The sequence below is a fragment of the Neomonachus schauinslandi genome, chromosome 11 (assembly GCF_002201575.2).
Source record: "Neomonachus schauinslandi chromosome 11, ASM220157v2, whole genome shotgun sequence".
Taxonomy (NCBI): Eukaryota; Metazoa; Chordata; class Mammalia; order Carnivora; family Phocidae; genus Neomonachus; species Neomonachus schauinslandi.
Window position 1 is genome coordinate 105,761,847 of NC_058413.1, and position 12,992 is coordinate 105,774,838.

Consider the following 12,992-nt stretch of genomic DNA (forward strand, 5'->3'; position numbering starts at 1 on the left):
GCCTCGCACACCGTGAGGAAGGAGGCACCTCACAAAGACGTGCTGCAAAAATCCCTCTGGGATTTTACCCAGGTTTTGCACTGAAAAGAAACAGCACTAAATTTAGCGTCTTCAGTTCCTTTAGATGGGAAGTGTCTCTCGTAAATTAGTCGGAGGGAGGGAGGCGGGCCGGGAGTCAGGGGAGGAGCCGGCCGGCCCTTTCCAGTTAGCAAAGTTCAGGCGCTTGCAAAGTCACGGCTCTTTAGGTTAGGGCACGCGCATAACCTCGTTTCACGCCGTGAGCTGCTTCTAAACAGGGAACCATAAAACCCTGAAATGCATGTGGGGTGTCACCCATGCCCGAGGCTCCACTGCCAGGGCGGGGGAACACAGCGCCCCTTGTCCTCCAGCTCTCCGGGAGGAGCCAGGTGGTAGTCTGCAAATGTCTGGCCCGGCCCCGGAGGCCTGACGTGCAGGACTGGCGGCGGCCGCGGGCCGAGGACGGAGGCACGTGAGCGAGCGAGCGAGCGAGCGCGGGCGCGCGGGCACGGGGCCGGGTCCCGCCGGCCGCCCAGGCGCCGCCCCCTGTCTTCCCCGCCCCGGCACGTCGGGGGGTTCCGGGCGCGGAGACTGCAGGGGCCCCCATGGAGGCGGCTTCGCCGGCCGGACCCGGCGCCCCGCCGCTGTACGCGCCAGGACGGGCGGGCGCCCTGGGGAGCCTGCTGCGCGGGCTCAGAGGCCAGCTCTTCACCTGGTGAGTGCGGGGGTGGCCGGGGCGGCGGCGGGGGCCCTGCGCGCACGTGGCCGCCGGGCGCACGCGGCCGGGGTGGGGGGCGGCGCGGAGGTGGCGGCCGCGCGGACCCCGGGGCCGGTTCCCGCGGCTCCACGCGTGCGGCGGGGACGGGGCTGCTCACCTGGCTTTGTGAAGCGCCGCGCGCTCCTCCGCCGGCGCCCTCTTGGAAATCGTGGGAATGTGTTTCAGACGATTTGGGGACATCGAGCGTGTCGGCGCGGTTAGGTCGGTCCCCGGTGGCACCCCCCACCCCCTGCCCCCCGCGACGGGGAGGGGACGAGCTCCCCAGGGATGCTGTGAAGCAGGGCTCGGCAGGTGGGTGAGCCCGCGCCCGCATCCTTGCCGCTGCCAGGCCCGTCAGACAGGGCCCTGGTCCTCCACGAAGCGATGAGTTCACCCGAGTGAGAAATCTGGTTTAAGTTTTGTGGTCCCGCCCTGAGGTCGTCCGGAGCCTGCCGCGTTCCTGGCCCTGCGCGAGGTGACATAACCACCTCCCGGCTCAGGGTGCAGGGAAACCCGCTTCTGGCGTCCCTGGGCCCCGGAGGACACAGCAAAATGCTTCAGGGATGGGCAGCGACTCTGGGATGGGGAAAGCCTTGCTGTGGTCACTGCGGGCCTTGCCTTCTGCAAACGCAGAGCTCTTAGGACCTCAATAACGAAAGCCACGTTTATTGAGCTTTCAAGTGCTCGGCCTACTGTGCTTAGCCCTTTATGTGCACACTCTCATGTAGTTTTTACCACTTTATGAGATGGTACTGTTGTTACAGCCACTTTGCTGGCGAAGAAACAAACAAGGCTGAGCATTTTGCCCAAGGCCATGAGATGACCGGTAAGGAGTGGTGCCTGCAAGCGCCAGTCAAAACTGTGGGGCCCCTGGCCCCTCAGGAAGCAGGCTTTTTTTTTTTTCCTCCCGGATTAACAAAGCAAATATCCCATTAAAGATTGTGAAAACTCATTTTCAAAGCCAGGTCAACAATGGTGTGCGCATTTTTGTTGTGTAAATAAGAATAGTTTGAAATACATGCTTGTGCTTCAAGGGCCAACTTGGCCAAAAATCACCTTGCGTGTTCCAGCTGTATATGTCCTGATAAATGTCCACAGGTTCTCAGCGTGGAGGCAGCGTAGGGTCATGGCTGAGGGCCCAGATTCTGGACTCAACTCCTGTTTGTGCCACTTATGAGCTGGGTGACCTTGGGCAAGTCACTTAACTTCTCTGTGCCCCATTTTCTTATTTGTAAACTGGATATAGTAACAGTTTGTACTTTGTAAGGGAAATTGTGAGGCTTACGGGGCTGACTGCACAGCCTGGCTCATGGTACTGCTTTGTTGAAGTTGGTTGTCACCTGCCATCAGCCCTCCATTCCTGAGTGTTGGGGAGTGTGGTGTAGCTCCAGGAGAGCCAGATGCCCCGAGGATGGGCAGACAGCGGTGTAGCAAGATGTAAGCACAAGGATTAGCAGTGCTTTCTTTTTTCTCCTGATGTTCTAATATTTTCAAAATCCTGGTATGTTGTACAGTCAGGTGTATCTAATAGCTTCCTAAATATGAGATTTCTTCCGTCTCTGAACACACTTGTTTTGTACCTCCTTTATGGATTGTTACTTCCTTCCCTGTGTGATAACTGTTTGTGGCCATCTTACGTTCCTGATGGATGGAGTCCTTCACAGCAGGAATGAAGACTTTTTCCTTTTTCTGTCTCCCACAACCCTTAGCACGTAAATGCATGAATGAATGAGGGATGACAAGGGTTCTTGAGGCTTCCTTTACCTTCTGCCACACTCCCTGCACGCTTCCTTTCTTTGATCTTTATTCCAAGGATCTTGGGCTGAAGGGTTTTTTTTTTTGGTTGACAGAACCTTTTTTTTTTTTAATTGGAGAGAGAGAATGCGTGAGCAGGGGAAGCAGCAGAGGGAGAGAATATCCAAGCAGACTCCCACTGAGCACGGAGCCTGATGCTGGGCTCGATCTCATGACCCATGAGATGAGGACCTGAGCCGAAATCAAGAGTTGGCCAATTCACCGACTGAGCCACCCAGGTGCCCTGGTTGGCAGAACTCTTGTTCCTTAAGGTTTTCATTCCTACCTCTGGCAACCCGTCCAGACACTCAGATTCTGTTCTGCAGTTTTTCCTTGTCTGACCCAGCAATCAGAAAAATGCAGTTTACCAGATATCCAGTATTCTTTATACTCATTATTTTAAACTCTCAGTATTAAAATTTACCTCCCAGATTTAAGTTTGAATCCCCAACTATAGCCAGGGAGCTGTGGGGGAGGCTGGTGAGTGGATGTGTTATTACCATATGGATAGTAGATGGAAGGATAGTTTGTATATGGAGGGTCAGACACAATTCTTTTCTACTCCTTTTACCAAAAAGGGGGAAGAATAGCCCTTTTGGCAACTGGGTGCTAAGTACAGGGGAAACATTTGGGGCCTGTTTTCATTATGAGAAGGATGTGTTCTAGGTAACCCCAGCTCCTGATACACTTGCCTCATTAGTAGATAATTTTTCCCTTTGATTAAGAATATCACATCACTCGGGCGCCTGGGTTGCTCAGTTGGTTAAGCGACTGCCTTCGGCTCAGGTCATGATCCTGGAGTCCCAGGATCGAGTCCCGCATCGGACTCCCTGCTCGGCAGGGAGTCTGCTTCTCCCTCTGACCCTCCCCCTTCTCATGCTGTCTTGCTCTATCTCATTCTCTCTCTCAAATAAATAAATAAAATCTTTAAAAAAAAAAAAAGAAAAGTACAACTGGAATAAAAATCTCTAAAAAAAAAAAAAGAATATCACATCACTCAATCAATAAAAGTATATCGAGGACTTATTATGTGCCAGGCATTCATGGTAAGAAGCACTCTATGTTTTCAAGCCGACTCTGTAACTTCGGCTTTGGCCATTTGTTGCTATCAGCGCAAATGACAACAGCTGTGATAGGAGGCTATGGGTTTCCTAGAGTACCTGAGGAGATTTATCTAATTGGATACTGTTTAGCAGTTTACATCCTAACACCTGTACATAATTCGTATGTGAAAAAATGCATATTTCTTATAATGATAATTCGTATATGAAAAAATGCATATTTCTTATAATGACTATCAAGTTTGCATCTCTAGCAAAAATCTTCAATTATTATTTCACATATTTATCCTATTCCCAGTGAAGAGATGGTAAGCTTTTTTTGGTTATATTTATTTTCATTATTTTATTCTGATGAAAAATGAGTTCACATTGATTTTAAATATGCAGACACATATAAAAAGATCAGAATCATTTACATGCCACTAACTGTATTTACCTTTATATTTTGTGTGTTTATTTCTAGTCTTTTATTTCTAAATTTTGTGAGGATGTGTGATGGTATCTACAAAGGGTACAGTAATTTATTTTCTTTAAGTGTAATGTTGACTTAGAATTCTAAATATTTTATTTTTTATTTTTTTAAGATTTATTTATTTATTTATTTATTTTTAAAGATTTTATTTATTTATTTGACAGAGAGAGACACAGCGAAAGAGGGAACACAAGGCAGAGGGAGTGGGAGAGGGAGAAGCAGGCTTCCCGCGAAGCAGGAAGCCCGATGCGGGGCTCGATCCCAGGACCCTGAGATCATGACCTGAGCCGAAGGCAGACGCCCAACGACTGAGCCACTCAGGCACCCCTAAAGATTTATTTTTTTAAAGATTTTATTTCTTTGAGAGAGAGCGTGCACGAGTAGGGGGAGGGGCAGATGGAGAAGCAGACTCCCCACTGAGCAGGGAGCCTGATGCAGGGCTTGATCCCAGGACTCTGAGATCATGACCTGAGTCACCCAGGCGCCCCAAGATTTATTTACTTTAGAGAGAGAGAGTGTGTGTGTGGGAGCAAGGGGTAGGGGGGATAGGCAGAGGGAGAGACTCTCAAGCAGACTCCCCACTAAGCAGGGATCGATTTTACAACCCTGAGATCATGACCTGAGCCGAAATCAAGAGCCACTCAGGCACCCCTAGAATTCTAATATTTTAATTCTTACTAGTTTTTCTACATCTTTTCATTTATTTATTATCTAAGATGGTAAGCTTTTCGAGGGCACGGACTTTATCCCACTCCTTTTGTAGCATGGTGCTGGACATGGATTCGTTCATTCTTTCATTTGCCACACCTTGAGCATCTGTGGTGTTCTAGGTTCTAGACCACTGCCTCCAAAGATGAATAGGATTTAGTTTGAGAGAGTTCATGATCACGTAATGGTAAGAAGTTATGACAAGTGTGGTAGAGGTGAGCACAAAGTACAGACGGCACGAAGGAAGGCAGAAATCAAGGTCATCAGGGTGAGGTAGGGTTGGGACACAAGGCAGACAAGGTGATCAGGAATTGGAAGGCTGAATAGGAGTTTTCCAGGTGAACTAGGAGAAGAAAAATGTTTTGCTTAAGGAACTGCGAGTAGCTTGGTGTGAGGTGGGCATGGGCTTGAGGAGGAAAGAAAACTAGTAGTCGGTCAGTGGACAGGTGCACACCTGTGATTGTCTGGCAAAGGGCGTGGCCCTTGGGCTCCTCCTTTCTGTTCAGTTTCCTCCTTTCAAAGGTTAAGGCCCAGAAGTTTTTGAAGGAGTCGTTTAGTGGTGTCGAACTGTATAGCCTTCATCTGTTTATTCAACAAACATCCAGTGAGTGCTCACTGTGTGCACAGCAGGGTCTCCAGCTGGCTTGCAGCTCTGCTGAGCGGGACTGTTCTTTAGCGTCATGTAAGCAAGGATGTAAGTTGAGGGGCTTTGTGGCTTGTGTAAGTGCAGAACTGAGGAACTCTAGATCCTGCCAGTCTCCAAAATATCTCCTCCCTTCCCCCTTTCATTTGTGAGATTATTTAATTAACATCTGCCTCTGCTGAGCACAGTGCCTACCTTACAATAGATAATGAACATCAGATGATTGAATGAATCCCTAATTCCCAATAGGAATTTTATTTTTTATTTTTTTAAGATTTTATTTATTTATTTGACAGAGAGAGAGAGAGAGAGAGAGCACACAAATAGGGGGAGAAGCAGGTTCCCCGCTGAGCAGGAAGCCTGATATGGGGCTCCATCCCAGGACCCTGGGATAATGACCTGAGCTGAAGGCAGACGCTTAACCGACTGAGCCACCCAGGTGCCCCCAATAGGAATTTTATAATAGATCACATTTCTTTTTTTTTAAGATTATTTATTTTAGAGAGTGAGCGAGTGTGAGTGGGGGGAGGGCCAGAGGGAGAGAATCCTGAGCAGACTCCCTGCTTAGCAAGGGGCTTGACACAGGGCTCAATCTCGCGACCCTGAGATCACAACCTGAGCTGAAATCGGGAGTCAGATGCTCAGCCAGCTGAGCCACCCAGGCGCCCCCACATCTCTTTAAAAACAAAAAACATTTCCATCCAGGACTGTGTGTTTATAACGTGGTCATGTTGTCTTGTACCTCTTTCAGTGACTCTCAGTATCCGCCTTCTTGACAGTTTGGGTGGGATGATTCTTTGTTGTGGGGGACTGTCCTCTACAACGTAGGGTGTAGCAGCATCCCTGATCTCAACCCACTAGATGCCGGCATGGCATCCCCCCCAGTCCCTCTGTAACAATCAAAAATCTTTCTAGACGTTGTTAGATGCCTCCCTGGGTTGCGGACCCCTGATGTAGCCCTGCTGTTTCTAACTAAGTGCTGCAGAGTATTCCGTGCTCCCACGGTCCTCCAGTGATGGCCACCCAAGTAGTTTCCAGCTCTCAGCCTGCACAAACCACAGCATGACCAGTGTGTTCCTCTATGTCCCCTTCTGTGCTGGGGAGGAGCCAATGGTCAGGCTCAGGTGTGTCCCGCCAGGTGACTAAGGAGAAGAGAGGGGGTGAAGCCCAGGATGGAGCCTCTGTGGGCACCAGCATCACTGCTGATTGCTGCCATGCTTTGCCCTCTGGTGGGCCATTCTAGAACCCTGGCAACTGCTCTGGAAGGAGGAGGAGGGGGCCATCTCTCTAGGTTGTGGCCCATGAGCCCTAAGAGCTTGGAGGGGGTGGGTGGAGGACTGAATTTTGGCTGGACGGCTGGAACCTTTTTCTTAACTTCTCAGTGCTGCGGGAGTTGGTGAAGGGACAGGCAGTACCGTGCCCCCATGCAGCACAGGACGGAGGTGAGGGTGGCCTTCACGAGCTTCCCCCCAGCGTGCCCTCACTGGGCCCCTGGCAAGTCTGCCCCAGGCTTTCGTCCTCTCCCTCCTGCAGACCAGCTGCAGACAACCTTTGGGTTACTCTTGCTTATCTCTGCTCCTTTCTTCTGGTTGATTGGGAGACAAATGAGATGATGGCATCCGGTGCTTACTCCCCAACTTTTCCTTTTTTTAAAAAAAGATTTATTTGAGAGCGAGAGAGCCTGGGGAGGGGCAGAGGGAGAGGAAGAGGGACAAGCAGACTCTGCGCCGAGGGAGCCTTGGGGCTCGACCTCATGACCCCGAGATCACCTCCCTAGCTGAAACCAAGCCCAGCCCACTGGGCCCCCCAGGCGCCCCAATTCCCCATCTTGACAGTACTTTCATCTGTCACGTGGACTCCTGTCATAGGCGGCCACCCATGCCTGTTCCCGCCCACACCCACCAAACCATCTCACGGCGCGGGAACCAGAGTGATGCCAGATAACACCGGAGGCTATCGTAGCTGCCATCAAGCAAGAATTCACCCACGGCAGGCCTCTGGCTTACCTTTCATCTGTCAGGTCTTATGACAGTCCTATACACATATTCTTGGTCTTGTTGGGGGCAGGTAAGTAACTTGCCCCAGGGCACATGGCTGCTGAGAGGCAGAGTTGGGACAGTTTCCTTTGATTCTAAAGACCAGACCTGCTTTATTATTTCAGAAATCCCACTACATCCTGTTCGGCTTCCTCTGGGGACCTGCACCAGGTTGCAAACCGGGGCGCTCTGGGGGTTCCCTGGAGGTTCCTCAGGGCCCATTGCGGGGGTGAGTTGGGAGATGGGGCCTGGTGGGCTCCTGGGCCGGTCTCTGGCACCCATCAGGTCTGTTGCTCTGCCTGGTGTATGGTTAGGTTTTTATGCGGGATGTTTGAAGAAAGGGTTCTGGAGCTAAAAGAAGTCTGAGAGCTACCGGTTACGGGCTAGAGTTCGAGCTCTGGCGGTGTCTCCTGTCTCCTCCTTCCCATCTCTCCTCCTCCTCCTCCCCCCCACTTCTTTACCTGAACACAATGATTACATTTTTAGTGATTTTCATTGTGGTAAAATATATGTAACATAAAATTTACCATTGTAACCATTTTTAAGGGTGCAATTCAGTGACATGAAGTACATTCACAGTGTTGTACACCCCTCACCACTGTCCATTTCAAGAATTTGTTGCTCATCCTGTACAGAAACTCTGTACCTGTCTCCCCTCAGCCCCTGGTAAGCACCATCCTCCTTCCTGTCTCTATGAATTTGCCTCTTCTAGACCCCTCAGGGAAGTGCAGTCATGCAATATTTGTCCTTTTATGAGAACCAAGCTTCTCGACGTGAACTGCAGGGCCCCCTGTCACTGGCCCACTTCCCTCGCCAGGCTCATCTCCCAGAATCCCATCTCTCGGAGGTGAACGCGGGCACCAGCGACACGCCCGTGATTTCCCTGCACACACCTTAGTCTAAGTCTAAAGATTAGTTGCAAATGGACCCACAAGAAAATGACATGCCCTAGAAAGCAGGAAGCTACAGGTGTAAAGGTGCTGACATAAGGGAGGGCCAGAGGGAGAGAGTCCTGAGCAGACTCCCTGCTTAGCACGGAGCTTGACACAGGGTTCAGTCTCGCGACCCTGAGATCACAACCTGAGCTGAAATTGGGAGTCAGATGCTCAGCCAGCTGAGCCACCCAGGCGCCCCCACATCTCTTTAAAAACAAAAAACATTTCCATCCAGGACTGTGTGTTTATAACGTGGTCATGTTGTCTTGTACCTCTTTCAGTGACTCTCAGTATCATCCTTCTTGACAGTTTGGGTGGGATGATTCTTTGTTGTGGGGGACTGTCCTCTACAACGTAGGGTGTAGCAGCATCCCTGATCTCAACCCACTAGATGCCAGCATGGCATCCCCCCAGTCCCTCCGTGACAATCAAAAATCTTTCCAGACGTTGTTAGATGCCTCCCTGGGTTGCGGACCCCTGATGTAGCCCTGCTGTTTCTAACTAAGTGCTGCAGAGTATTCCGTGCTCCCACGGTCCTCCAGTGATGGCCACCCAAGTAGTTTCCAGCTCTCAGCTTGCACAAACCACAGCGTGACCAGTGTGTCCCCCGTCTTCTGGCTGCTTAAAGACTCTCTAGACGGCCCTGTGAGTCAGGCAGTCTTCTTCCCTGTCTCTCTTGGCGCACATCTTGGCTGAGGTGCCCTTCGTCTGTATTCTTCAGGCCCTTGCTCCCAACTCATTACACCGACCATATCGCAACATCAAGGTCGTCATCACCAGCGGGGGAGAATGTGTTAAGGCTGGAGAGGGCAGTTCATCTTTGAAATACCTGTACTCTACTGACTGCGTGCCTGACTTTGAACTGAAATGGTAGCACTTGATTTCTAGGAACAGTACTAACCTGTTTGCAGCAAGGTTTGGTAAATCAGATGGACGCGTTAGGGCTGAAATTAAAGTAGGCTATTTTTGAAGAGGAGTTTTCAGGGAACAGTAGCCACATCTGTGGAAGAAGTGAATTGCTTCCCCAGGTAATTGCTTGTGTATATAAGTTTTGGGAAGGTTATTAAAAAAGCTACAAAAACTTCCTTGTAGTATTATTTATTGAGGATCATCAGAGAAAAACGAATCCTTTCACACAGGCGAATTCTACGGATTAACTTAAAATGCACTCTTCCAAGTATTAAAGTTTACTTTTAAATCCAGTTGAGTGGCATTATTCATGTAATGGATGACTCACTTCTGTTGACTAATTCATCATTTTGGGCAGCAGTTCTTCCACATTTTATTGATTTTTTAAAGATTTTATTTATTTGACAGAGAGACACAGAGAGAGAGGGAACACAAGCAGGGGGAGTGGGAGAGGGAGAAGCAGGCTTCCCACGGAGCAGGGAACCTGATGCAGGGCTGGATCCCAGGACCCTGAGATCATGACCTGAGCGGAAGGCAGACGCTTAACGACTGAGCCACCCTGGCGCCCCACATTTTATTGATTTGTACTGAACAGCTTTCTAGGGCATGTCATTTTCTTGTGGGTCCATTTGCAACTAATCTTGGAGATTTTGCTCAGAAAAAACAAAACATTTTTTAAAAGTCTTCGTGGTAGGGCCACCTACCGTGGGTAGCTCAGTTGGTTGAGTGTCAGACTCTTGATTTCAGCTCAGGTCATGATCTCAGGGTCGTGAGATCCAGCCCCACGCTGGGCTCTGTGCTGGGCATGGAGCTTGCTTACGATTCTCTCTCTCCCTCTCCCTCTGCCCTTTCCCCCACCTCTCTCCCTCTCTTAAAAAAAAAAAAGAAAGAAAGAAAATCTTCATGGTATATTTAAAACAAATATGTAAGACTATTCACCTTTTAGTAAAGTGTATTCAACATAACACTTTCTTCATGATTCAGGATCATCGTCGTGAAGTTTAATTATTCTGCTGAGTGGCAGTAATAGTAAAATGCTCAGGGGCCATTGAAGTGAATTATTTGTCTTATTTTTTTTCTCACAGTTGTCACATGTGATTTTTTCTGTGTTACTGAACATATCTCCGGAAGTCTGCATTCTTTCTAAATGATGACTTCTGACCTGCTAACACTGTAGAAATCAGATAACCCAATTTCTTAGAATTGCTCATAGTGAAAGTATAAGTAGGCTGTGAATGAAGATTTAAATAATTTTCATTTTAATAAATTAGAAAAACTTTTAGTCCATAGATTTGGGGACCTTTTTTTAAATGGTTACAGAAGTCTGCGTTAATTAAAGTCATCAGATAAGTGATAGAGCACAAAAACTTGGCTATTTATGTTAATGATGCAGAGAGAGAGTCTATGAAAAATCACACTTAAGGGCGCCTGGGTGGCTCAGTTGGTTAAGCGACTGCCTTCGGCTCAGGTCATGATCCTGGAGTCCCGGGATGGAGTCCCGCATTGGGCTCCCTGCTCGGCAGGGAGTCTGCTTCTCCCTCTGACGCTCCCCCATCTCATGCTCTCTCTGTCTCTATCTCATTCTCTCTCTCAAATAAATAAATAAAATCTTAAAAAAAAATAATAAAAAAAAAGAAAAATCACACTTAAGTCCCAAACTTCTTTCTAGTTATTCCTTGCAAGCCAGAGTATTTAAGGAACATACTGACTCAGTTCTTCAGTCCAGCAAATCCTTACTGAGAGTCTGAGACTAGTATTGTGGTGTGTGGTTACAGCTTGCTCAGAAGAGTTTAGAAGAGGGGCGCCTGGCTGGCTCAGTCACTGGAGCATGTGACTCTTGATCCTGAGGCTGTGGGTTCGAGCCCCACGTTGGGTGTAGAGATTACTTAAAGAAAAAAAATCTTAAAAAAAAAGAAGAGTCTAGAAGAACCATTTCTTAAGCTGCCCCACAAGGCAGTCTGGCCCCAGACCCTGTGCTCCTAACCACTGCGCTATCCTGCCTCTTGTGAACTGAGCAGAAAACTGGGGAGGAAAAGAAAAAAGCCTTGGACAATTAACATTGCACCCCCCCACTGACCCCTCCCCCACCCTGCCCCAGGCTTTTTGCTGTTTGTATCCCCAGGGCTGCCAGAGAGTATATAAAGTCACAGGATATATAATATAATGCATCTTCCTGGAACATCATTTATTTTTTATTTTATTATTATTTTTTTAAGTAAGCTCTACCCCCAGTGTGGGGCTTGAACTCACGACCCTGAGATCAAGAGTCGCATGCTGCACTGACTGAGCCGGCCAGGTGCTCCTGATTTAATTTACATTTTAGATTCCAGTGGCAGGGGTAATAATCCTTGGCTCGTGACACGTGTTCAGTGTTGGCCCACAAATGGCTAAATTACTATTTTTTATGCAGTAAGTTCCGCAAACCCATCACCAGCCCTAAAACTAGGATCATGATGGTAACTTATGTCTGCCTGGTCAGGCCCTCTGCCCACCTTCTTCCCCAACCAGAGATCATCACCAACCTCTCACCATTCCCTTGCTCTCTTTTTTTTTTACAGTTTTGTTCCTTTGTGTATTTCTAAAAAGTATGCTTTTATTTTTTTATTTTTTTTAAAGATTTTATTTATTTATTTGACAGAGAGAGAGACAGCGAGAGAGGGAACACAAGCAGGGGGAGCGGGAGAGGGAGAAGCAGGCTTGCCGTTGAGCAGGGAGCCCGATGCGGGACTCGATCCCAGGACCCTGGAATCATGACCCGAGACGAAGGCAGACACTTAATAACTGAGCCACCCAGGCGCCTGATTTATGCTTATTTTAGACTTGGTTTGTCTTAGGTTTTCTGTTAGATCTTAAATCATAAAGCACCATCAGTGAACTGATTAGTCTTACTGCTATCCAGATATTTAGATTATTTTAATCTTTATTGAGTAAATAGTCATTCATAAATAAGTCTGTCTAGGGGCACCTGGGTGGCTCAGTCAGTTAAGCATCTGCCTTCAGCTCAGGTCAGGATGGGATTGAGCCCCACATCAGGCTCCCTGCTCAGTGGGGAGTCTGCTTCTCTCCTCTGTCCCTCCGCCCACTTGTGTGCTCTCTCTCAAATATATAAATACAATCTTTTTTTTTTTTAAGATTTTATTTATTTATTTGACAGAGAGAAACAGCGAGAGAGGGAACAGAAGCAGGGGGAGTGGGAGGGGGAGAAGCAGGCTTCCCGCTGAGCAGGGAGCCCGATGCGGGGCTCGATCCCAGGACCCTGAGATCATGACCTGAGCCGAAGGCAGACGCTTAACGACTGAGCCACCCAGGTGCCCCAAAAAGTATGCTTTTATTATCATTGTTTTAACTTTATTAAGAGGATACCATGCTATAGATCATCTGTTGTGATTCATCTGTACTGTTATGCAATGCTACAAGATCCCTCACTTTGTGTAATATTCTTTCCTGTGCATATATACTTTATTAATTCAGTTCATGGGCATTTGGGTTTTTTCCAGGTTTTTTGTTATAGTGAACAGGACTTCCAGGAACATTCTTCTACATGTCTTCTATTGATCACATATAAGCACTTCTTTTTCTCTGTTTTTTATTTTTTATTTTTATTTTTTATTTTTATTTTTTTTTTTTATTTTTTTTTTTTTTTTTTTTTTTTTTTTTTT

The 12,992-nt window shown here is 48.0% G+C and overlaps 1 protein-coding gene across 1 annotated transcript in view; it reads left to right on the forward strand.

Annotated features, from left to right (window-relative positions):
* Nucleotides 1–623: 623 nt before the first annotated feature.
* SLC35F2 (solute carrier family 35 member F2) overlaps nt 624–12,992 on the forward strand; it is a 52,028-nt gene continuing 39,659 nt past the window's right edge. The window contains exon 1 of the mRNA XM_021696429.1: nt 624–733. Coding sequence (XP_021552104.1) covers nt 624–733 — 110 coding nt within the window. The remainder of the gene's footprint in view (nt 734–12,992) is intronic.